The sequence below is a fragment of the Canis lupus genome, chromosome 8, assembly GCF_011100685.1.
Source record: "Canis lupus familiaris isolate Mischka breed German Shepherd chromosome 8, alternate assembly UU_Cfam_GSD_1.0, whole genome shotgun sequence".
NCBI lineage: Eukaryota > Metazoa > Chordata > Mammalia > Carnivora > Canidae > Canis > Canis lupus.
In genome coordinates, this window is record NC_049229.1 from 43486486 (window position 1) to 43512960 (window position 26475).

General features: G+C 40.3%; 2 protein-coding genes across 3 annotated transcripts in view; one reads left to right on the plus strand and one right to left on the minus strand.

Moving 5' to 3' along the window:
* Positions 1-3008: 3008 nt before the first annotated feature.
* Positions 3009-17152, minus strand: ERH (ERH mRNA splicing and mitosis factor). The gene is made up of 4 exons (XM_038545063.1): positions 16979-17152; positions 14315-14402; positions 7368-7488; positions 3009-3514 (listed from the first exon to the last, which is right to left on the minus strand). Exons 1-4 carry the CDS (start codon positions 17135-17137, stop codon positions 3412-3414), a joined length of 471 nt encoding a protein of 156 aa, XP_038400991.1. The 5' UTR covers positions 17138-17152; the 3' UTR covers positions 3009-3411.
* A 95-nt stretch (positions 17153-17247) lies between these two features.
* The window catches only part of SLC39A9 (solute carrier family 39 member 9), a 43981-nt gene continuing 34753 nt past the window's right edge, over positions 17248-26475 (plus strand). Inside the window, exon 1 of one of the 2 annotated variants that reach the window (XM_038545062.1) lies at positions 17248-18234. In XM_038545062.1, coding sequence (XP_038400990.1) covers positions 18139-18234 — 96 coding nt within the window. In that variant the 5' untranslated portion in view covers positions 17248-18138. The remainder of the gene's footprint in view (positions 18235-26475) is intronic. The other variant, XM_038545061.1, reaches the window with a different exon arrangement.

The window sequence follows — 26475 nt, forward strand, 5'->3', positions numbered from 1 at the left end:
CTATGTCTATGAAGTTATTATAAGAGATGGTGGCTCCTGCTATATATAAGACTTCTAGGCCAGAATAGCTCTTGCACTTACTAGTCTTGTCTCTTCCACCTGAGCTATCATTTGTGTGTGCAGACTAATTCTTGGATAACTGTGTGAACTGCATGAGGACTACTCCAATGGAAGAGAAATTTGGCTGGCAAGCTGTTTTATATTCTGTATTTTTTTTTTTTTTAAGATTTTATTCACGAAAGACACAGAAAGAGAGGCAGAGACACAGGCAGAGGGAGAAATAGGCTCCATGTAGGGAGCTTGATGTGGGACTCGATCCCAGGACTCCAGGATCACACCCTGAGCTGAAGGCAGATGCTCAACAGCTGAGCCACCCAGGCATCCCTCCTGTATGCTTTTTTTAAAGATTTATTTATTTATGATAGACAGAGAGAGAGAGGGAGGGGCAGAGCCACAGAAGGAGGGAGAAGCAGGCTCCACGCCAGGAGCCCGACCTGGGACTCGATCCTGGGACTCCAGGATCGCGCCCCAGGCCAAAGGCAGGCGCTAAACCGCTGAGCCACCCAGGGATCCCCTATGCTTTTGATTAAACTGTGACAAATGTGACTTATTCAGGTGTCAATCTAAAATGCTTCGATAGGTGCCAGAGATCCATTATTTAGCTATTTCATTTTGTGGGGGCTCCCTACTCCCCTCTCAAGATCTGAGGTTAAGATTATGTCTTTTTCAGCTAGTAAAATCTTTGTGGCTATGCTGTGTGATCTGGGTAAAGGACTTGAACAATCTGAACCTATTTTCTCACCATTAATAGAGGAACAATTATTTTCAACCTACAAAGGGCTGCTATGAGGATTAAATAAGATAAATGTAAATATTTCCTCAGCAGGAAATGTCATGCCTAAGTGGTAATTAATGCTAGGAACTTTACACCAACACACAAATTAATAATCTTTCTTCGAAATGTTTCTATACAAATGTAATAAAATTTATTGATTTATTTCACTAATTCATTGATTTATCTTTTTTTTTTTTGCCAATTTTCATTCTGATCTTTGAAAAATTAGTAAAAATAATTTGATAAAGGGCCAAACTGCTATGAAGCTGATGTCATACTAAGAACTGCCCTGTCCTTTTTCCAACCCTGTCTGGTCTGTTGCTGGAAAACAGGACCCCAGCCTTCCTACTGAAAACAACAGAAGTAAGATATATAACTTGTCCGAACAACACCCAAGGCATTTAGTGAGGTGCTGCAAGTATTTTAAAGCCAAAAGCTACCAGTGAAGTGAGACAATTAAAATTCCCCTTTACACTCCTGTAACCTCTTTGAGTGAATACTGAGAGAGGAGGTGCACTGTCAAATATTTTAGAAATGCTCAGGTAGGGGCAGCCCAGGTGGCTCAGTGGTTTTGTGCCGCCTTCGGCCCAGGGTGTGATCCTGGAGACCCGGGATCAAGTCCCACATTGGGCTCCCTGCATGGAGCCTGCTTCTCCCTTTGCCTGTCTCTCCTCTCTCATGAATAAATAAATAAAATCTTAAAAAAAAAATGCTCAGGTATATAAAGTAAGATGGATAAGAGAATCAATTTTGTAGTTTGTCTGGTAGGTCTCACTTGTAGGTAGCAATGTAAAATATCATTGTATGAACAGAAATCAAACCTGTTTTACTTGTGGTTGGGGAAAGACCAATCAATACACCAACTCTTTTTTTTTTTTTTTTTTAATTTATTTATGATAAGCACACAGTGAGAGAGAGAGAGAGGCAGAGACATAGGCAGAGGGAGAAGCAGGCTCCATGCACCGGGAGCCCGATGTGGGACTCGATCCCGGGTCTCCAGGATCGCGCCCTGGGCCAAAGGCAGGCGCCAAACCGCTGCACCACCCAGGGATCCCCCAATACACCAACTCTTTAACAACAGGGAACAGTGGCTGTAGTTTGGCCAAATCACTGAAGATTTTATCAGACTTCACCTCAATGACAAAAGGCTACCTCTCCTTTCTGTGTAATGCTGGACATAAATGTGAATTTCCACCTTGATCCAGTCCTATTCTTTCATAAGCCTTATGAAGAATGATCCAAAATACTGGTCCCAACAAACAAACAAACAAAAATAATACTGGTCCCTTCCTCTTTGCTCTCATCACCCAACATCTAAGACTCAGATGTTTTCCACTTAGAAAATCCTATTTTCCTCCGCAAGCCCAATATCAGAATCTTGATATTCAGAATTGTATCTGAATGTTTGCATACTTGATGACTAGAGGTACAGTACAGTGTATGTTCAAGTCACAATGTCACTCCTTACATTAAAAGCAAGATTATCTTGTCCTTTTCTGCAGTCTTTCCATCCACCCTTACATTACAGCTTTCATATTGGAGTGGTAAACAGTGTTCAACTACTGAAGGCTATGAGAAGGACACAAGAACCTCCCAGAAAGAGTATGTGACCAAAATTAAGAAACTAACCTGGCTACTTCTGTAGACAAGATATGTCACCAGAAAAATCTTCTATAATGTTTGTATCAATAGCAAGCACAAACCTTGGAGCTACAATTGAGACTTACTTATACCTTGGAGCTACAATTGAGACTTACTTATAAAAGGCTGGAAAAATAAGGTAACAGCTTGTTAGTTTCACATAAACCACAGTGAAATGTATTCATCACATACATTAGCTTTCTTCAAATTCTTTTGTGTGGCAGCCTACTGGTTTTGAAACAGATAATGCTTTGTAAGAAAATTCTTTTTTTTTTTTTTTAGATTCCAACCATTCATTCATGAGGGACACAGAGACAGACAGAGGCAGAGACACAGGCAGAGGGAGAAGCAGGCTCCCTGCAAGGAGCCCATGTGGGACTTGATCCTGGACCCAGGGATCCAAAGGCAGATGCTCAACTGCTGAGCTACCCAGGCACTCTGCTTTGTGAGGAAATTCAATGTTCAGAGACCCCCCCCAAAAAATAAAATAAATAAAAAAGAAAAGAAAAAGAAAAAAAAAATCACTCAAGGGGAAAATATAACTAAAGAACATTTATTCATTTTTTTCACTAAGACTTTATCTTGAGGACATAACTAAACTGTCACCAGCCCCCCACCCCAACCTGAAGGGTTAGTACAATGAATGTTATAAAGCAGATATGAACAGTTTGAAGGACTGGAACCAACATTAACTGACAAACAACTTCCATCTAAATTATCATAAAAATGTTTAAGTAAAAAAAAAAAGGGAGGGAAAGGGGGCGATGGGGGTTTCAGATTGAACAAGATCCTTACATTTCATCTAATACATTCAATCCTGACTAGAGTATACCAAAATGGAAACAGGATTACTATAATACAAAACTTCCACTACAGCACGCTGTACACACCTGTGTTCCAAGCCCACCCCCATCCCCCTGCTGCTTCCAACTCCACTATTTCCCAGCCTGTTGGGCCTGCCGACGAAGGAGAACGTAGATCTTCTCTTTAATCCAGTCTTTGTTATATGGCTGGTATGTCTGGGTATCAGCTCGGTAACTGAGGAACAGAAAGGTAAAAGCAAAGTTATAAGGGTCAATTACTGTTGTGTTTTTAAAACTCTAAATTATAACTGCTTAATGATGGCACAGGTGTGCATGTTTGTACATGAACTTAATAAAAACAAAAGATCTGGGGTGTCTGGGTGGCTCCATCAGTAAGGCATCTGCCTTCGGCTCAGGTTGTGATCCCAGGGTCCTCGGATTGAGCATCACACAGGGCTTGCTGCTCAGTGGGGAGCCTGCATCTGTTGCTATCTCTTTCTCTCTCAAATAAAATCTTTAAAAAAATAAATAAATAGATAAAAGATCTGCTTACATTACTGTTGGATTTTAAGCGACAGGAACTTTAGACCACCAAGTATGAGCTTACAGCAGAAAAAGAAACCAATGTCTAGAAATCTTAAGTTAAATGCTCAATGTGTTACATATCTACTTTTTGACAGAGTATGACCAGAAAACGTGTGTTCTCTCTCCTACCTAGTTACAACTTTTACTGTTTCTTTAGTAATTAAAAAAATTAAAAAACAAAAACCAAATAATGGTACAAACTTGAGTTTGCTGAATTTATTTAGAATTAACTAAAAATCTTTTTTTTTAATTTTTTTAATTTTTATTTATTTATGATAGTCAGAGAGAGAAAGAGAGAGGCAGAGACACAGGCAGAGGGAGAAGCAGGCTCCATGCACCGGGAGCCCGATATGGGATTCGATCCCGGGTCTCCAGGATCGCACCCTGGGCCAAAGGCAGGCACTAAACCGCTGCGCCACCCAGGGATCCCCTAGAAATTAACTAAAAATCTTTAAAAAACATGTTACTACCACAAAGATTTCTTCCCTGTAAAGTATTAAGGAAGTCTTTTAACCTATATTTCAGGATTTGTTTTTTGTTTTTTTTTAAGTTTATTTGAGAGAGGGAGCACGTGTGTGTGCACAAAAGCACGGGTAGGGGCAGAGAGGGAGAGAGAAGCAGACTCCCCACTGAGCAGGGAGACTGATGTGGGATTGGATGCCAGGACCTGAGATCGTGACATGGACGGAAGGCAGACACTTAAACAACTGAGCCACCCAAGTGCCCCAGAATTTGCTTTTTAAAGTAAATCATGTTAGAGGCTGGTAGAGAATTATTAGAAGATGTAACAAGCTTCAAAATGGCTCTAATCAGAAGAGGAGGGTCAAGAGAAACAACCAGCAGCATTAACAATGAGACTCCATAGGGACTCCAGGGGTTCTGAGGCCAAGGTATCACTGAATAACCAACCACTCGTATCTTTAGAAGACTCAAATAGTACAAACATTTCAGGTGATCTACCACTGAAATCTGGTTGGTTAATAAAATCATTTTTTGAGGTAAAAAACTAAGGCTAGAGTATAAAAAAAAGCAGACAATAAGTAGAGATTGCACAAATACAAACTATATCAGTGTTTCAAAGCCATGCGCACCATGTGGTCGAAACACTACATGGCACCCCAGAGAGACAAAGATGGACTTAGACTAAAAAAATTAAAAAACAAAAACACCAAAACCCCCCAAAATCAACAACCAAACTTAGGGATATTTTAGAAAAACAAAATATCTAATTTATCAGTTATTTATCTGAACCAGAAGTTTCATTTAACTTCCCAGCAAAGAAATGATACACAAATGATAATACTAATGATTAAGTTACCAACTGCTAGGTATTACTTTAAGTACTTACCTAAATACACTCACTCAATCCTTATTACAACCCTGAGAGTAGATACTATTACCCCCACTCTTTTTAAAAAAGGAGGAAATCAAAAAACAAGCAACTTATTAGGTCAAAGAACAGCAACTTATTAGCTAAAGTGACTTGGGCAAGTAGCAGAAGCTTAAAGCACTCCTGGACCAGTCCTCCCTCCACTACTGAGCTAGAAACCTATGCTCCAACTTTTGGCATGACAGACAAATTCCAAAGGAGGAACGTTTTATACCATTATCGTATTCTTCCCCTGAATAGTAAGGGCAGAATCTGGTTTATTAAAAATGCATAAACTTTCTACTTTTACAAAACGCTTAACCAAAATAAATGATTTAAAAAATTTTTAAATGTCCTTTTGTTATAATGAGAAATATTCAAAAAGGTCAAATAATTTCCTTTGAATATTTGTTATTCATGCTTAATTAAATAAGGGTTAGTCTAGTCTGCTTCAGATATGGTAGACTATAATATTTACGTCAACGTTGGAGAAGAACTTAAAAAAGAACTGGGGTGCCTGGGTGGCTCAGATGGTTAAGCATCTGCCTTTGACTGAGGTCATGGTCTTGGGGTCCTGGGATCAAGCCCTGCGTGGGGGGGTGTCCCCTGCTCAGTCTGCTCGCTCTCTCTCAAATGAATAAAATATTTTTTTAAAAACCAAAAATTTTCAGAGCCATATCAGGGTCAGACAGACTTACTTAAAATTTCATTTATTTGAAAGAAAGAAAAAACGCACAGGGAGAGGGACAAGCAGACTCTGCACTGAGTGTGGAGCCCACTCTGAGATCATGCCCTGAGATGAAATCAAGAGTCGGAGGCTTATCTGACTGAGCCACCAGGTGCCCCAATAAAATTTTCATATTGGGGTGCCCGGACAGTCCAGGTCATGATCTCAGGGTCCTGGGATCAAGTTCTGCGTCAGGCTCTACACTTAGCAGAGTGTCTGCTTGACCCTCTCCTATCCGTCTCTCACCAATCAGGTTCTCTCAAATAAATAAAATCTTTAAAAACAAAACAAAAAAACTTTTTTTTAAAAATAAAAAAACAAAACAAAACAATTTTCTTATTAACACATTTCATTAAAGACCAGATCTGAATCACTGGAATGTTTTACATTATCAAAATAGAACTCAAATATTCCAAGGAAATATAAGTTTTCAACAGGAATCTTTGGTGGGATCCCAAGTCCTGACCTGATCCCAGTCATAATCCAGGAAGCAGAGAAAATGCCTGAGTTGGACATTATATATTTTTCAAAAACATATTTACTTCTAGGACAGTATCTGGCATGTAATATTCAAGCACCTGATGACACATTATAAGGTATTCTCACCTTCCTTTATCATGAAAACAGAATCATCTCAGTTTTTTTTTTTTTTAAAGATTTATTTATTTATTTATTCATGATAGATAGAAAGAGAGAGGAGAGGCAGAGACACAGGAGGAAGGAGAAGCAGGCTCCATGCCAGGAGCCTGACACAGGACTCGATCCCGGGAATCCAGGATCGCACCCTGGGCCAAAGGCAGGGGCCAAACCGCTGAGCCACCCAGGGATCCCAGAATCATCTTAGTTTTAATCCAAAGCCAACTGCTTTAAAACGACAATGATGGGGCAGCCTGGGTGTAGCACTGCCTTCCGCTCAGGGTGTGATCCTGGAGACCCCGGGATTGAGTCCCACATTGGGCTCCCTGCATGGGGCCTGCTTCTCCTTCTGCCTGTGTCTCTGCCACCCCCTCCCCGCCCCCCGCCGTGTCTCTCATGAATAAATAAATAAAATCTTAAAAAACAAAAAAATTGACAATGACTTTGAGGGGAAAAAACCTAAAACAGAACAACAAAACAACACCTAAGACTATTTGGTTTAAAAAGACCAAGAATCAGGACTTTGAACTTCTTAGCATTTTCTCTGCATACTGTCAACAATTAGCAAAATTCTTAAGCTTTTCCTGTGCCTTTGGCTTTATGTTGCCAAATTAACTTGAGCCATATGTAGATGAAATATTACTGCACAGCAGCCAAACTGCAAAGATCAGGGTCAGGTACAGAGTACACTTGCAATACCACAAATCACCTCCAACAGCTGGATAAAGAACAGAAACATACACCTTAAGAGAGACGGTGGCTAATACTTACACAAGGCAGCTGAGGTCGGCCAGATCGTCAATAAAATCAAACAACTGGCTGATATCATATGTGATAGAGGGGCTGTTGGGATTCATTCTCTTCAGATGTTCTTCATACATTTTACAAACGCCTAAGGAGAAAAATCAAGATCTTACAAACTATATAAACTTCAGACATGAATAGCACATACATAACACTATACACACACACACACACACACATATATATATAAAACAATGCCTTAGGGATCCCTGGGTGGCGCAGCGGTTTGGCGCCTGTCTTTGGCCCGGGGCGCGATCCTGGAGACCCGGGATCGAATCCCATGTCGGGCTCCCGGTGCATGGAGCCTGCTTCTCCCTCTGCCTGTGTCTCTGCCTCTCTCTCTCTCTCTCTGTGTGTGACTATCATAAATAAATAAAAATTAAAAAAAAAAAAAACAATGCCATAATATTTCATTTTTATTTTTTAAAGGATTTTTTTTTTTATTTTAAAAATTATATTTATTCATGAGACACAGAGACACAAGGCAGAGGGAGAAGCAGGCTCCATGCAGGGAGCCCGATGTGGGACTTGATCCTCGGTCTCCAGGATCACACCTGGGGCTGAAGGCAGCGCTAAACCACTGAGCCAGCCAGGCTGCCCAGGATTTTATTTTTAAGTAATCTCTTCACCTAATGTGGGGCTTGAGCCTACAACCCTGCGATCAAGAGTTGCATACTCCACTGACTGAGCCAGCCAAGCACCCTCACATTTTATTTTTATTTATTTATTTAAATGGATTTAGTTTTTTTTTTTTTTTTTTTAATGATAGTCACAGAGAGAGAAAGAGAGAGGGGCAGAGACACAGGCAGAGGGAGAAGCAGGCTCCATGCACCGGGAGCCCGATGTGGGACTCGATCCCGGGTCTCCAGGATCGCGCCCTAGGCCAAAGGCAGGCGCCAAACCGCTGCGCCACCCAGGGATCCCATTTTATTTTTAAAAGTCAGGCTGGGAAAATAACAAGTTGGTCACTTTTGTTTTAGTATTTGTCACTAGTAAATTATCTTTTAATTTTATGTATTTGCCAGAATGTTAAGTATTTTATGCCTTTAAAATAGAATAAAATGATTACTTCAAGTCATTAGGTCTAAAAGAACTTTAAAGGCCTGTCACATGAGAATTCAAACAAGTGATGACGCTGTAGGTCTTACCAGGTTTTCCCTTTTCTTTTAAACATTTTTTAAAAAGATTTACTTATTTAAAGATTTTATTTATTTATTTATTCATGAGAGACAGAGAGAGAGAGGCAGAGACAGGGAGCCTGATGTGGGACTCAATCCTGGGACTCCAGGATCACACCTTGGGCCAAAGGCAGGCACTAAACCACTGAGCCACCTAGGCGTCCCCTTTTAAAGATTTTATTTATTGATTTGAGAGAGAAAGAAGAGCAAGAGGGGAGAGCATGAGTGGGGGGGAGGAGCAGAGGGAGAAGCAGATTTCCTACTGAGCAGGGAACCTGAAGTGGAGCTGGATCCCAGGACCCAAGGATCATGGCCTAAGCCAAAGGCAGATGCTTAACCAACTGAACAACCCAGGAGCCCCCAGGTTTTTCAATAAACAAATATTCCTAAAGCCTCTGTAAATAAAGAAAAACACCACACTTGGGAAAGATGGATGACAAAGAGGCTTTTCCATTCTGCTTTCAAATTTTGATACAATGCAAAAACAAATGAACAAAAACAAAACTGGCACTGAGGAAGAGATTATCATAAGAGTATTTTACTCAAGAGGCTGGACTCTGGATTCAGAGAGTTGAATTCTAGCTCTGTCCTTTACTAACGACTCCACCCCCAGAATCCTACCTGTCAAATGGTAAGGACAATATTCTCCATGGAGCTATGGGGAAGATTATATGAAATGATGCATATAAAAGCATTAGCACATGTAAGAGCACAGAAGTACTCAAACACAAGTCATAAAAAGACATAAAATGAACAAAATCATTGATAGCAAGCACACATTCTTAACCTTATTATCTAAGGAGCATATTATTTTTTATTCAGTGACATATCTTCTCTTGTTCCCACAAAATGGAAACATAACCTTTTCTGTCCATTCTCACTATCAAGTGTTTTTAATACTCTTACGATGAATGAACAAATAAATGTCATCTGGGAAAACATGTCCTATCCTTTACGCTCAGGTCCTTTATGTACCTCTAAATTGATTTTATAAATTTCCCAATAGAAAGTAATATTCAACTACAGATCTATGAAAAGCTGAGTTAGGGTTTTTGACTGGTACTTTCCCCACACTGTGATCAAAGAGTATCACTCATGAGTTATCAAAGAGAAAGGTAAAAGTGGAAAGGAAATAATCAGAAAAATAAATTCACCATTTATCTTAAAAAGGCACTGACCCATTGCTACAATCATACTTAATGGTGAAAGACTGGAAACTTTCCCACTGAGATTAGGAAGCACACCAGAATATCTACTCTTGTTATTTATAGTCAACATCATTGTACTAGAGGTTCTGGCCAGGTAATTTGACAAGAAAAAGAAACAAAAGGCATTCAGATCAGGGGAAAAAAGGAAGTGCAACTATCTCTCTTCACAGAGGACACAATCTTATACACAGAACATCCTAAGGAAACCACACACACACACACACACACACACACACACACAAAACCATTAGGACAAACAACTGAAGGATGTAAGTTCATATACAAAATTCAACTCTATTTCTAAGCTCCAATAATGAACTATCTGAAGATGAAATTAAGAAAATGGCTCCATTTACAATAGCATCAAAAAATAAAATTCTTAAGAATAAATTTAATTTAGGGAACACCTGGGTGGCTCAGCAGTTGAGCATCTGCCTTTGGCTCAGGGTGTGATCCTGGAGTTCCGGAATCAAGTCCCACATTAGGCTCCTTGTGGGGACCTGCTTCTCCCTTATAAATAAATAAATTTTTTTTAAAGATTTTATTTATTTATTCATGAGAGAGACAGAGAGAGAGAGAGAGAGAGAGGCAGAGACATAGGTGGACGGAGAAGCAGGCTCCATGCAGGGAGCCCGATGTGGGACTCGATCCCGAACTCTGGGATCACACGAGCCAAAGGCAGATGCCCAACCACTGAACTACTCAGGCGTCCCAATACAAAGATAACTCGATGAAGAAAGAATAGTCTTTTCAACAAATGGTGCCAAAAGAATAAAGTTGGGTCCACACTTCACATTATATATAAATAATCAAAATGGCCCAGAGACCTAAATGTAAGAGCCCAACTATAACACATTTGGAAGAAAACACAAGCACAAATTTTCCTGACTGAACAAGGCAGTGGCTTCTCAGATATGGCACCAAAACTATGAACATTAGAAAAAAAACATATAAATTGGAGTTCATCAAAATTTATAAATTTTTTTTATTTATTTATGATAGTCACACACACACAGAGAGAGAGAGAGAGAGAGAGAGAGAGAGAGAGAGAGAGAGAGAGAGGCAGGCAGAGACACAGGCAGAGGGAGAAGCAGGCTCCATGCACCGGGAGCCCGACATGGGATTCGATCCCGGGTCTCCAGGATCGCGCCCTGGGCCAAAAGCAGGCGCTAAACCGCTGTGCCACCCAGGGATCCCAGAGTTCATCAAAATTTAAACCTTTGGTGCTTCAAGGACACTATCGAGAAAGTGAAAAGACAAGACACAGACTAGGAGGAAATCTCTGCAAAACATATTATCTGATAAAGAATTAGTATCCAAAACATACAAAGAACTTATAAAACTCAACAATAAAAAAAATAAACACCTCATCTAAAAAGTGGGTTAGGGTTCTGGACACCTTACCAAAGAAAATATACAAATGGCAAATAACTATTATAAAAAGATACACAACATATCATTAGAAAACTACAAATTAAAATGAGTTATCACTATATACCTATCAGAATCACAGAAATCCAGAACACTGACAGCACCAAATGTGGAGAAGAATGTGGAGCAATAGGAATTCTCATTCATTGCTGGTGAGAACACAGAATGGCACAGCCACATCTGAAGACAGTGTGTCAGCTTTTTACAAAGCTAAACACAATCTTACCATATGATGCAATGATCACATTCCTCAGCATTTACCTAAAGGGGTTGAAAACTTAGGCGCACATGAATGTTTGTAGCAGTTTTATTGTAACTGCCAATACGAGAAAGCAATTATGATGTCCTTTGGTGGGTAAATGGATAACCAAACTGTGGTATATCCAAATGATGGATTACTCAGAAATAAAAAGAAATGAGCTAGCTACCAGGCCATGAAGATATGGAAGAACCTTAAAAGGACACTCTTTTGGGACATCTGCATGGTTCAATTGGTTAAGCATATGACTTCAGCTCAAATCTCCATCTTAGGACTCTGAGATCCCCACTCAGTGGGGAATCTGCTGCTCTCTCTCTCTCTCTCTGCCCCTCCCCCTGCTTGTGCCCCTTCTAATACATAAATTAAGATCTTAAAAAACAAAAACAAAAAACCACTGTTTTGTGAAAGAGCCAACCTGAAAAAGCTATATACTACATAATTTCAACTACAGGACATTTTGGAAAAGGTTGACACTATGGAGGCATTTAAAAGACCAGTGGTTGCCAGAGATTTGGGGGGAGGAACAGGTAAAGCACCAGAGATTTTTCAGGGCAGTAAATGGTAGATACTTGTCAGTATTATAAATAAATCAAAACCCGTAAGATGTCCAAAACAAAGACTGAACACTAAAATAAACTATGGCCTTTAATCAATAATGTATCAGTATTGGCTCTATAGTTGTAACTAATGTATCACACTAATATAGAATATAAGTAAGAGAAACTGAAAAGAGGGAGTAGGGAAGAAGGGGTGTGATGGAATTCTCTGTACTTTGAACCAATTTTCCTGTAAGCCTACAACTATCCTAAAAAACTTAATTTAAAAAGACATGGAAGAACCTTAAATGCATATTGCTAAATGAAACAAGACCGTCCAACTCTGACATTCTGAAAAAGGCAAACCTATGGAGGTGGCAAGGAGACCAACAGTTGCCAGGACAGCAGAAGGTGAAGTAGGGATGAATGAACAAGTGCAGCACAGGGATTTTTAGGTAAGTGAAAATTATTCTGTATGATACTGTAACGATGAATATATGTTATGCATCTAGTAAAATCCACAGAACTGTACAACATGAAGGGCCCAATATAAGCTTTAGTTAATAACAGATTTTAGTTAACAGTAGACTTTAGTTAGTAATAATAATGTAGCAATATTGGGTTTACCAGGGCACCTGGGTGGCTCAGTTGGTTAAGCATCTGCCTTCGGCGGCTCAGGTCATGATCTTAGGGTACTGGGATCAAGCCCAAGCTGGGTTCCCTGCTTAGCAGGGTGTCTGCTTCTCCCTCTGCCCCTCTCCCCCTCTCCCCGCTTGTTTGCATGGGCACTCTCTCTCTCACAAATAAATAATCCTTAAAAAAAAAAAAATACTGGTTTCATCAACTGCAACAAACGTACCACATCAACGTTAAGTGTTATTATTATTTTTGTTAAGGTGTTATTAATGGGAGACACTGTGGAGGTGAGGAAAGGGAGTACGTTAGGAACCCTGTATTTTCTGTTCAGTTTTTCTGTAAACCTTGAGCTGCTCTAGAAATAAAGTGTATTAATGAAAAAGAGAAAGTTAGGATTCATTAAAATAGCAAAGGTTGGCAGAGTATTGTGAAATTAAAGACCAAACATAATACAGGTAAGACAATAATGTGCTAAGGCAGAACGTGCACAGAGTCTACCTGAATGGTCAGCAAAGGAAAGGTCCTAAAATGAGGGAAGGACAAGAGCTGCTCTTCTTTGAAAATTAAGAGAATCTACAATCAGGAAGGCATGGTACCAATTACCTAGAAGCTGTCTCTAATTATTACCAGTAGTTTTTTCCCCCCACAGATCTACCCATTGTTGGCTTTATAAGGACAGATTTTAAGGCTAACCCAGTTAGCTCTGGATAATCAACAAATTCAAGGACATGCCCAATTGCAAAAACAGTGACTATAAAATCTTTATAGAAAGAAGTGAAGAACCGGAATCCCTGGGTGGCGCAGCGGTTTAGCCCTGCCTTTGGCCCAGGGCGAGATCCTGGAGACCCGGGATCGAATCCCACGTCAGGCTCCTGGCGCATGGAGCCTACTTCTCCCTCTGCCTATGTCTCTGCCTCTCTCTCTCTCTCTCTCTATCATAAATAAATAATTAAAAAAAAAAAAAAAAAAAAAGAAAGAAGAACGGACAATTTGCTAAAAAGGGTGCAGAATGTGCACAACTGGTTTACTCGATATAATGATTAAATGTAAGGATGAATCCAATTTGTGATGATCCAATCTATGCGCTCTCATCTAATGGTTTACTGAGTAAAGCAGCATTAAGGGCTAATAGTTCCCTTCAGGGTGGTGTCAGCTTATCAAGTACACAATAAATGATACTTATTTGGTTCCATTTGCCTTTATTCTCTGAGCTAATTTTTATCTTCTAACGCTGATGGAGTATACTCAAACCTCAAAAGCTTTTAATGCTTATTTGTTCAATCAGCAGACTAATAGGTTCTGAAGGTATCCCTAGAGCCTGTCTTAACAACTCTATAGTGTTTGAGTCTAACCAGAATACACAAGAACTGTAAGATATTTACATAATGAATAACGGAATATCCACAGAGGGAGGCTTCAGAAGGCCATTCACTGTAATCACGGGAGCTGGATTTAAAAAAAAATACTTGCAGCAGAAGGACAATACCTATAATCAATGTTTCAATTTTCAACAAATACGGTCCCTAGTATCTTCTTCCTTCCTGGCTCAAATTAATAACTTGAGAAATCTGGAGGAAAAACAAGCCTAGTTCCTAAATGAGACATATTCTAATAGTGAAGATCAAGAAAACAAAAATAAAAACTCTTCATTAGTGCTTAAACTCACCTTCCATGCATTCATTCACAGATTCATAGTCAGCGTAAGTTCTGCCTTCTGGCCTCTTGGTAGGCTGTACCAGCAAAATGGTGTGAGACTGCAGGGAGAAAAGGGATTTCAATTTAAGTTTCTAACTCATATTTGAGAAATTCATAGTATGATATAAAATCTCTAGTCATGACACAAATGATCATTGGTTATTAATGCACTATTAATCAGGGTGCTCTTCTTACATTTATGCTTTTGTTCAAGTGTGGTGTCAGATGATGGCTGAACAACTCTGTAAGGTCTCTTCGGACTCCCTGTCCTTAAGGGCTGCTTTCTGCAACTGTTGTACTTACTGCCTCTAAGCATTCAGCATGAGTTACCTTCTACTGTTTTTTCTTCCTTTCTTCCCAACTAGATTATAAACCCACTTAGATTTTCTATCTCCACTGGTCACTTTCTATCTCCAGCCCTATTAAGTGCCTTAAAAAAAAAAAAATTTATTCGTTCATGAGACATACAGAGAGAAAGAGACATAGGCAGAGGGAGAAGCAGGCTCCCTGTGGGGAGCCCGATGTGGGACTTTGACAACCTGAGTCAAAGGCAGCCATTCAACTACTGAGCCACCCAGGTGCCCCTATTAAGTGCTTTAATAAAAATTTAGAAGTAGGCTGAGAAAAAGAGAAATACTATTTATGACTGTAAGTAGTGGATCTATGTTCTTTTTCTATCCTTAGCACAATAACGGAGTCACAGTAGTCGTATCAGTCACTACTATTTAATTTTGTTCTCATTCTGATGAAAATTAAGGGACTAATTTACTTCAAAAAAGTAATGATATGCAAACGGCTATTCAATACGCTACTTTTTACATCTAGTCTTAAAGTGAACTTCTGAGAAAGCTCACTATTTTCAATACTTAGTACTCAAAGACAACGATTAAAAACGAAGAAAAAAAATGACTAAATTTACAAAACTGTAGCTGAAATGGGTATTATTTTTAAGTGGCAGTATTTTGCTTTTAACATTTTAAGACCAGAAAGCTTCCCAAACCAGTTTTGGTCACTTTCTTTTTACTGGAGCTATTTCCAAAGCCGTTTGGTTTTATTAAAAAAAACAAATATGTATGCAAAATACAAGTACACGTAAACAAATACATATATACTTCTCACAACAGAAAAATAAGGTTGCAAAACCTAAGTCAGGAAAAGGTACACAGATATACTTTAATAAAATCCTTATTCTGATTACCAAGCAGATGTAAACCACTTTAATGAATAGTTAATCTGGTCCTACTCTTAAAATTCTTACACATGAACTGAGTCATCCTTCTACTGCTACAGAAATATTACAATACACAGGACTAGGTCATTAGCTTCAGGTGCTTCTGCCAAACTACCAAAAAACCCCACAAAAAATCCCCACCCCTTGAAGCTTGTCTTTAATAAAGCAGAAGTACATACGACGACTGAACCAATAATTGTTTGCTTTATCTACAAATTCGTAGCTCTTAAAGCCACTTGGACTGAGAAGGTATTATCACTGCTATTTGCTCACCCAGAAAGGCTCCGTTGGTATTAACTGCTGTCCCTTCCTCAGATTTGAATCTTACCATTATAACACGTTACCAAAGAGTGACATAAAGGGCAGAGAAAGAAGGGAAACTCAGAGATACAGAGTCTTCCAAAAGTCACACTGCCAATTATGACGAAACAAGAAAGAACTGGAGACCCAGCCTTCCGATTGCTCAGTCGCCTCTGGGAGACCACGTTGGGTCAAACACTTAAAAACACCTCAATTCAGAAAGGTGCAACCTCAGAGAGTTCCTTGTTAACAACAGCTGCGTAACCTGTTAACGTTTAACCCCAGCGATCAGAAAACCGAGGTTGAAGTGCGGAAGAACCACGATTCCTCATAATCCCTGTGGATCACCTTCTTTTTGGCGGAATTAAAAAAAATAATAGTAAATAAAAATGAAATAAAAAAAAAAAAACAAAAACACGAACAAAATACCCACTCACTGCACTACCACCCCGATCCGATTCTAAGGAACCTGGACCCTCAGCTGAGCCCATCTTCTTTTCAGCTTTGAGTCCCAGAGAGAATGAGTAAGAACAGGATTGAGGGCCGGGAGAAACGCCAGATCAGGCCTCTGGGGTCTCGGAAAAGAGGGGAAAGAAACGTTGTATGTCTGTTTGAGGACGGAGCCCAGCAAAACAAAAGGGGATGCCTGAGAAAGCACGCTACAAAGCAAAGACGACCCCTCCCGGCCCACACGCTGGGCGCAGCACACCCCATCTGTCAGCTTCAGGCGCAGGTTTGTCAGACATCCCTCGGCCATTGTTCCCACATCGGGCCAGACTCTGGGGGAAAAGCGCAGCATCCCCACGCAGCTCGCGGGAGGAAGCGCATCCTCCGCACCGCACGCCTCGCCGGACCTCGGCCGCGGGCGCGCAAACGCAGGGCGGACCTGGGCGGACCCGGGCGGACCCGGGCGGACCCGGGCTCCGGGGCCTAGCGCCAGGCCCAGCGGCCCCGCGGCCCCGCGGCGGGAAGGGGAGAGGTCGCGCCACAAGCTGGCGGGCCGGGGAGCTGCACTCTCGCGCTGGATGGGCTGGGGACAAGATGTACACGGCTGGGATCGCCTCAGAGGCCGGGGGATCGGGGAGCCGCCGAGGCCTTTCTCACCATCGCGCCAAACTCTCTCGCCGCAGCCGCTGCCGACACCGCCGCCGCACACGAGCTTAGCCGCAACGCCGCCAACAGCCAATCCCCGCGAGAGGAGCCGCCGGAAGTCGTCAGAAACGCACCGCGAAAGAGCCTTTTGGACCATAGAAGCGAACACATTTCCGGCAGCTAGAGCGGATACCGACTCTGGCTCAGCCATCTTGGATAAGGGCGAGGAGCTAGATACAGGTAATTGCTCCAGAACTGGAAAAATAATCGTTTCTTCTCAAAAAAAAAAATCGTTTCTTCTCGAGACACGGTCTTCCATATTCTCGCCATTAGACGCACGACTAGAGTGAACACAGATATATATGGACTCTGACACCAGACCTCTTTAATTAGCCCTACTCAAAAATGGCGGTAGCCTAAGAATCCCGGGCCATAGGTCGGTTGTAACCCGGAAGTACTCTTCTAAAGGAGGGGGCGGTGAAGCAATCCGGAAGTGGATGTAATGAAGAGGTGCCACTTGGCGGCCATGGCAGCTGTAGTATCGGTGGCTCCGGGTCGAGGCCCAGCGGAGTGGAGTAATATGGGCAGCACCGGGTATAGGGCAGAGACAGCTTTGTATCAGCTTCCCTGCTGAACCCCTAAGCCCATCGTTAGAGACCTGCGGGACTCTTTGCCCGTTCTAGACTCGGAGGAGAGTTTGCCGGGACTGGTGGGCTGGTCCCAGCCTGGGGGAAGACTGCCCCGGGGACGTAGGGGCGCCGGGAGAACGAACAAGTCTGCTCGAGTTTTCCTTTTTCTTGCTGCCATCTGGGACGTTGTCCGTGGAGGAAGTGGGCCCATTGTGCCACCCCTCCGACGATTGAAGAAATCGCTCTTTTGCATACCTTTAACCGTAAACCCCAGGGAATCCAGTGACTGGCATCTGAAAACGCAGGGGCCGGGACCTGAGATTGATGAAAGTTCTCTCTGGTGCTAATATCAGCAAAAAGGGGCTAGTTCCAGGCGCGTTCCAGAGAAAGGGGTTTCTGAACACATCTAGTGGGGAGGACGGACGACCTGGAAAGTCCCCTTGTTCTGTTGGAATCACTATACGCGTTTAAGAACCTAAGGACCCTTTGAGGCCCCTGAAAATTTGCAGTTCTGGTGGCGGTGGGCAAATAAAGGAGGACAGAATGGATGATTTCATCTCCATTAGTCTGCTCTCTCTGGCTATGTTGGTGGGATGTTACGTGGCTGGAATCGTTCCCTTGGCTGTTAATTTCTCTGAGGTAAGAAATTCTCAATTTTCTGTCAGCTTTCAGGATGGCTGGTAGGAAGTAGGGAAAGTTGTAAAGAAAGGGAAGCTGCTTCCCCAACGTATCTCAGAGCTAAAGGTCTTACTAAGAAAGACTGTCTTCTAACAAGATACATAGAGGGGATCCCCGGGTGGCTCAGCGGTTTAGCACCTGCCTTTGGCCCAGGGCAGGATCCTGGGGCCCCGGGATCGAGTCCTGCATGGGGCGCCTTGCATGGAGCCTGCTTCTCCCTCTGCCTGTGTCTCTGCCTCTCTCTCTCTGTGTGTCTCTCATGAATAAATAAATAAAATCTTTAAAAAAATAAAAAAGATACATAGAATTTCATAATAGAAAGGAACCTTATTTTAAGCATCGGAGTCCTTAACGTGGGGTGGGCAGACCCCCTGGAGATCCTGGGGTACTCTGAATCTTGTGAAATTGCATACAAAAATTTAGGGCTCTGTGTATTTTCCTGGAAAGAAGCACCATAACGTTCTTTTGATTCCCAGGGATTCCAAGGAATCAAGGTTCCAGTTGCTCTCAAGAAATGTAAATGGAGACTATTATTTGTCCATATACGTAGAAATCAGTATTACTCCTCATTTGGAGAAAATAAAGCATAGTTTTTGTGGGGGGGAAGGTAGTCTTTTGGATTAGAATCCAAAAGTTTTCCGGCGTTTTGAATTTTTTTGTGTTAGAATGAAGATGAGAAAAATAGATTTTTAAAAAGATTTTATTTATATATTCATGAGAGAGACACAGAGAGAGGCGAAGACACAGGCAGAGGGAGAAGCAGGCTCCCTGTGGGGAGCCCCCTGCAAGACTTGATCACAGGACCCTGTGATCAGGACCTGAGCCAAAGGCAGACAGACGCTCAACCACTGAACCACCCAGGCATCCCTAAATCAGATTGTTCTTAACTCACATTTCCTTTTATTTATTTATTTAATTTTTTTTTTAAAGATTTATTTATTTGTTCATGAGAACACACAAAGAGAGAGAGGCGGAGACACAGGCGGAGGTAGAAGCAGGCTCCACGTAGGGAGCAGGACGTGGGACTTAATCCTGGGACTTCAGGATCATGCCCTGGGCCAAAGGCAGGCGCCAAACCGCTGAGCCACCCAGGGATCCCTCACATTTCCTTTTAAAGAAAGAGGGCACTAGAATGGATATTTGAAGTTGTTTCAGATCTGCTTAGAAATGAATTTTCTGTTAATATGTTTTAACATTTGGGTTAATTTGTTAATTTGTCATTACTCGACCAGCCATTAGTGAGGAAGAAAGATGAAACCATTGTTCAGTGAAAATGCAGATAAGTTCTTCATAAAGAGTTCACAACATGCACAGTGCTCAAAAGATTTAGTGAGGAAAAACTACTACATTCGGAGGGAACAGTATTTCATGAGTATCTTGGGGTTCAGCAGTAAAATAGGCCCAGTTTCACTGCCAGTCCTGAAAGAACTTCGTGAAAGAGCAAGCTGGTAGTCATACCAAAGCTACCCCACAGACTTTTACTTTGTTAGAGTAGCAGAGTATTTATTTTCATTATTATTGATTTGTGTCTATTCCCTCAAGGCAGCAGTTGGCTAGAGCTGAGTATCAGGAGATGGTCACAGCACTCCTTGGCCTTGAAGCCTACTTCACTCATTTGGGCCGCCTGTCCGGGGCTTTGTGAGCCTGCTTTATTCTGACGTGAACCATATTTTCGAATAGCTGCATTAGAATTTAATTGACCTTATTAGCACTGACATTTGTGAGATTTAAGTTGGTTTATATATTTAAAAACTGAGGTAACATTTATCAAAAATTATAGTTAATTCAAATAAATCAGTAAAACTTTTTATTTCTATAAAATGGTTAGAGCTTTTCCAATATCAGTATTTTCTTGAACTGTCTTGATTGATTTTTGTGATATGCAGGTATCTGCTATTTTCTTTTTCACTGAAACGAAATGTGTCCATGTGTGGTGTAACTAACCAAGGCATTAATAATCAGTATGATGTGTCATTTATGGCTATCTGAATTGATGGCCAAGTGGTCTTTTCCAACTGTAGGTCTTTTTTTTTTTTTTTTTTTTTTTTTTTTAAAGATTTTATTTATTTATTCATGATAGTCACAGAGAGAGAGAGAGAGAGAGGCAGAGACACAGGCAGAGGGAGAAGCAGGCTCCATGCACCGGGAGCCCGACGTGGGATCCGATCCCGGGTCTCCAGGATCGCGCCCTGGGCCAAAGGCAGGCGCCAAACCGCTGCGCCACCCAGGGATCCCCCAACTGTAGGTCTTAAAATGCTATAAATCATATTCATAATGTCTGTTTATTATTGCAATAGGAACAGTGCATCGAGCTGTTAGAATAAAAATGAAAGTTACATATAACTTAGACATTTTAGAATTCAACTGTTTTCAGTCTTCTAGAAATTAAACATTTTTTTCTAGACAGATTATACTATTGTAGATTGATGTATCATGAAACTAGTGAGATGATAAATTTGTAAAAAATAAATTTCATTCACGGGGGCAGGGAAGCACAGTTTCTACTCTTAGAAAATAGCTCCCTAGGTTCCTACATTGGCTAAACTACTTTTTAAGGGAATCTGGCTTTTCTTAGGGACTAGGGTTATTATAAATAAAGAGACCAATAAATCTAATTTGTTTTACAGTTCATTTTCATGTAAATGAAAAGATATGCTATTTATTCATGTTCTTAATTTATCTGCTATTCTGTCATTCAGTACTATTTTTTTCCTCAGAATTTCTCAGATCTGGAATAAAAGTTCAAAAAACCATTAATTATGGCAGGATTATTATTTAGAAATGAGCTAAAATTAAGTAACCTGGAAATTGCTGTAGCAGTAGTGCCTACCTGCTGTATCTGACCATCTAAAAGAGGTTTATGTGACATTGATCTCTGTCACTTTTTTCAACATTCCTTGCCCCCAAACTAACTTTCTTGATGCTTTTCTAACTTCTTGCTTTCTGACATAGCGACTTTACCTTTATGCCTAAATGATTTCTAAAACAAAGGAAAAGATATCTGATTCTTGAAAGCACTTAATGAGTAAGTGATTTTCAGGATGCTCTCTTCTTCAAGCATATGGTAAGGAGAAAAAGTAAACTTATGAAGGAGGCCAAAGCATACCTTACATAAAGGAAGTCCCGTGTGGTGAAGGAGTTGGAACCTCTAGGTTGAGCACTATCTTATAATGTTAGATTCAGTTGTTAACGAGCTCCCTTTGGCTCTAAAGGAAAAAGCTGTGTAAGTAGGTTGGGAGCCTACAATTAACATTACCTAGAATTAACCCCGCTTAGCAGGTGCTCTGATTGATGAATGAAGTTAAACTATAAACCATGACCAAAATGGGATTTTAGATTGATTATCTGAGGATTGTTACTTATCTGAGTATGTCTCCTCTTTGCCACAGAGCTGGTAACATGAGCAAGCTGTTTGCACCAGAGCTCTAGGGCAGTGCTCCTTCAACGATCTGATAAATGACTAGTTTTTGTTTTTGTTTAATCTCCATTCCATTGCAGACCAATATATATAAATATATTGAATACAAATTAAATACTAAGAAAATGAAATGGAAAAAAAGACATATAAAATATAAGCCCCAATGTAGTGTTATGTTTAATAGATACACTTCAGTATGTTTGTTACTCCTATAATTATAATATTCGTATTCTATAAGATACTTTGAAGGCTTAGTCTCAGTTTATATTTTTCTTGTTGCAGACCAGTTTGGATTATAATGCCATGTTCTTCACGTGTTAAGAGTATGGATCCATAGGTACGCAGATGAAAGTAATGCTGCTCTTATAAAGAATTCAAGGTATTACTAATGCACAAATTTCCCAGGGACTGTCTGGGACAGGTAGTAATCCAAAATCAGTGTTACCATTTGAGCAAGCTATTTAACATCAAAATGTCTTCTTTTAAATGACCTTATAGGATTGTTGTGAGGATGTAATGAATTAATAGAAGTGCAAGGCTGTATTCTAGAACATAATAACTTTAGAAAATGTTGAGGATTGTTCTCCTTACTGATTATAAAAACTTCTTTAAGGTTTTCATTTTTAGAATTTTGTTCTAAAAAAAAAGAATTTTGTTCTAAATTATAATTAAAAAATTTTTATTTTGGAACAGACTTCTAATAATGGGTAAACTCTTCTCTCCCCCTCTCTGACTACCAGAAACTTCTCAGCAATTTGTTTGGAATCTGTAAGGTCGTGTTTGGGGGTTGGCATTCCTATTCACCATGAATGTTCCATTTGGAGAGACCAAGCCTTCTCCTCTAGTCTACCTGCTCAATATTTTTCTTAGTATTTATTTATTTTTTTTAAATTTTTTATTTATTTATGATAGGCACACAGTGAGAGAGAGAGAGGCAGACACAGGCAGAGGGAGAAGCAGGCTCCATGCACTGGGAGTCCGACGTGGGATTCGATCCCGGGTCTCCAGGATCGCGCCCTGGGCCAAAGGCAGGCACTAAACCGCTGCGCCACCCAGGGATCCCTTTTTCTTAGTATTTAGCTTTCTTCATTAATTCTCATTTTAAGCCTTGTTTTGTTTTTCATGTGTTTAAAGTTTTATGTCTCACTATAATAACTGACTTGTTCAATAATAGATATTTTGGGGCTTTGAGTTACAAGAAATCAGACGTTTGTGACTGAAGAAGAAATTTGTCCAGTATGCTCTTCTCCAACAATTGGTTCTTTTTGAAGTAGATATGACAAAGTTGCATTTTTCGGGGCTTTTCCATTGTCTGGTATATTAACATTTTATTCTTCTCAGGTAATGCAATAGATGTTAATGTTATGCCTGTTTGGAATTTCATTTCTAAATTCAAACATTTTACACTTTGCATTCTAATTTACCCATATCTGGAAAGCATCAGTAACTTTGCCTTTCCTCAGATTATTGTTTTATGAGGTTATTGTTTCATAAGCATCTCTCCCTGATAAAAGTATTTGGATCACATAAGATCTAGATTCAATATTTTCCTGAAAAACTTTCTTTTCCGTAGGATATTATATGGATAAATGTTAATTGACATTTATCTGCTTAATAATATTTATAATAGTTAATGCTTATTGAGCTCCTTCTGTGTAGTGCCAGGCACTAAATGTGCATTTTCTCATTTAATCTTCAGGAGGAGACTGTGAGGTCTCCTGTTAAGCCTCACTTTACAAATGTGCATACTCTAGCTCAGAGAGTATGGTAGACACTGGTAGAGATGGGATTTGAAACTAAGTCAGTTTGATTACCAGTCCAAAGCACTTGACCATTAGATAGTACTTCCTTTTCTGATGAAGACTGTAAAGAAGGAATGAAATATTAGCACCTTAGCTCACAGATTAGGAACGTCTTAACACCACTAACATTATCTCCATTAGTTCCCCAAATTAGGATTATCTTTTGACATCATTCACATTCTACCTTCCACAGTATATCTTCTACCTTATGTTTTTTGTTTTTTTTTTAAGATTTTATTTATTTATTCATGAGGAACACACACACACACAGAAAGAGAGAGAGAGGCAGAGACACAGGCAGAGACACAGGCAGTGGGAGAAGCAGCCTCCATCCAGGGAGCCTGACATGGGACTTGATGCCGGGTCTCCAGGAACTCACCCTGGGCTGAAGGCGGCGCTAAACCGCTGAGCCACCCGGGCTGCTCTCTTCTACCTTATGTTTTGTCAGTGTAGTAGGATTGAAACTACAGAGGTAAACCATCTTCAAATAGCATCGAAACCTTTAAGAAAGAGTGGAATATGTCTTAAATGCCCTTTAAGTCAACACCTGCCAAGTTAGAATCTGAAGCAATTCCCATTTTGAACTATCCAAAATTAATTTCATATTTGATGTCTTCATAGTCAAGTCAGTTATAAATTATCATGTTCAAGAATTCATATCTTTTTTTAAGGGAAGAAGACCTGAAATGGATTCAGAATGCTTCTGTATGTGACTTAACTTTTCCTTTAATTGAAAAAGATGTGCAACTTTGTTGAATGATAACAAGGTTTAAGGTCCTCTATAGCTCAGTTTGGAATTCCAGGTAACAAGTCATAATGCTTAGTGTAAGTACAGGTATTTCTTTTCTTTTCTTTCTTTTTTTTTTTAATTTTTATTTATTTATGATAGTCACACAGAGAGAGAGAGAGAGGCAGAGACATAGGCAGAGGGAGAAGCAGGCTCCGTGCACCGGGAGCCCGACGTGGGATTCGATCCCGGGTCTCCAGGATCGTGCCCTGGGCCAAAGGCAGGCGCTAAACCACTGTGCCACCCAGGGATCCCAGTACAGGTATTTCTTAAACCTATGACAGAATTCTAGAAGTCTCAATCCTCCTCAAATACTAATAAGGAATGCCTAATTTTATTGAAATAAAATAGAAATAAGTAAAAAAAAAAAAAGAAATAAGTATTAGTTGTTCTGGAAATTCTTCTGCCCTGGTTATATAGATTTTTAAGTGATGAGATCTTGAGTTTAACTACTAGGTAAGTACATCATACTATCTATCGTAAGCCCTGTATTTCTCTGGGAATCAGTTTTTAGTAACCAAAAAATGATACCCTGGCTTCTGTACCTTGTGTGTTCCTTTCATTAAATCTTTAAGCATTTGACAGTGGCAAATTGGGGAAACAAGATGGGTGCTAAAAGCAAATAATGAAAACAATGAAATGGGTTTTGTAGTGAAGCGGTTTAGCATAGTGTTTAAGAGTATAGATTCTGGGATGGAACTAGAAGGTATTATGCTAAGCAAAATAAATCCATCAGAGAAGACAAATACCATATGATTTCACTCATGTAGAATTTAAGAAACAAAATGTGCATATAGGGGAAGAGAAAGAAAAATAAAATAAGATGAAAATAGGGAGGCAAACCTTAGGAGACTCTTAACTCTAGGATAAACAGGTTTATTGGAGGGGAGATAGGTGGGGGGATGGAGTAGCTGAGTGATGGGCATAATGAAGGCGCGATGAAATGAGCACTGGGTGTTGTTTACAATTGATGAGTCACTAAATTCTACCCCTGAAACTAGTAATACAGTGTATGTTAATGAAATTGAATTTAAATAAAGAAAAAAGAGAGTATAGGTTCTGCAGCTAACTTACATAGATTCAGATGGTGGCTCTGCCATTTGCTGCCTGTTGTGGACCTGGACAAATCACTTGACCTTTTGTAAAGTGAGAATAATAGAAGTACCTATTTTATAGGATTGTTGTGAGGATTAAATGAATTAATGTATGTAAGGTGATTATAATAGGACGTGCTTGGCACAATCAGTACTTAATAGTTATTATATAATATAGATGAAGGAGAATATTGGTAGCACCTCTTTGTGTACAACTTGTTCATCCAGAAACTTCATTAATCTAAAGCACCAGAAAAGTCTGTGAGTAGCCAAATAGGCAGCCTGAAGAGCAAGCATTTTACTTGCTCTCTTCTGTTCTTGGCTTCACTTGGCTTCTGTGTATCTCTTTTTGTAATTCTAGTAGGTTAGTATGCCAGTTATCAATTTATTGCCTCTCAGCTTTAAATTTACTCTTCATTGACTACTCTACAGAAATGAATCTGGGCCCTTTAAGTAGTTTTCCTTTGCCAGCTGGCAGACTCTTGCATTTTGTCAATAAAGGATACTGGAGAGAAATTGTAAGAGGAAAGGTTTTTTCTTTCTAGGTCCATGCTTGCTTGCTCTTGGGCAACTACTCTGGCAACAATTCCTATAGCACAGGCAACCACCTTCCCCAGTGCCCTGCTTCTCCAGTGCAAGCTTCTGCAGCACACACGTTTGATTTCTCTGGCCTCCAGCTGGGCTTCTCCAGAGCCCACCTCCTGCATTGCAGGCAGGTTTTCAAGCCACAGCCTCCTGCCGAACACATACTTCTCCAGCACCCAGCAGTCAGTAGTTCTCACTGGCACCACCCTGCCTTGGTTAGTTTTATGGAATAGGAGAATCTCTTCAATAAGACACTTCCCCTTGACAGTTTTCTCCAACAGCCAAGAGTGCAGATTTCCAGCAAGTTCCACCATTGTGGCACCACAGAAACTTCTCTACCTCTAATATTGTGCTTTAAAATCAGTATAGTTTTGGTCTTCCTGTTTTTGGCACAGAGGTCCTAAAACCTTTGGAATTTCCAGAGTGAAGAGAGCCATACAGTTGTTTTTTGTCATGTGAATGAGATGATTTTTAGAATGTTCCTCGTAACCTAAGGTTGGTGGCTGATTGCCTCAA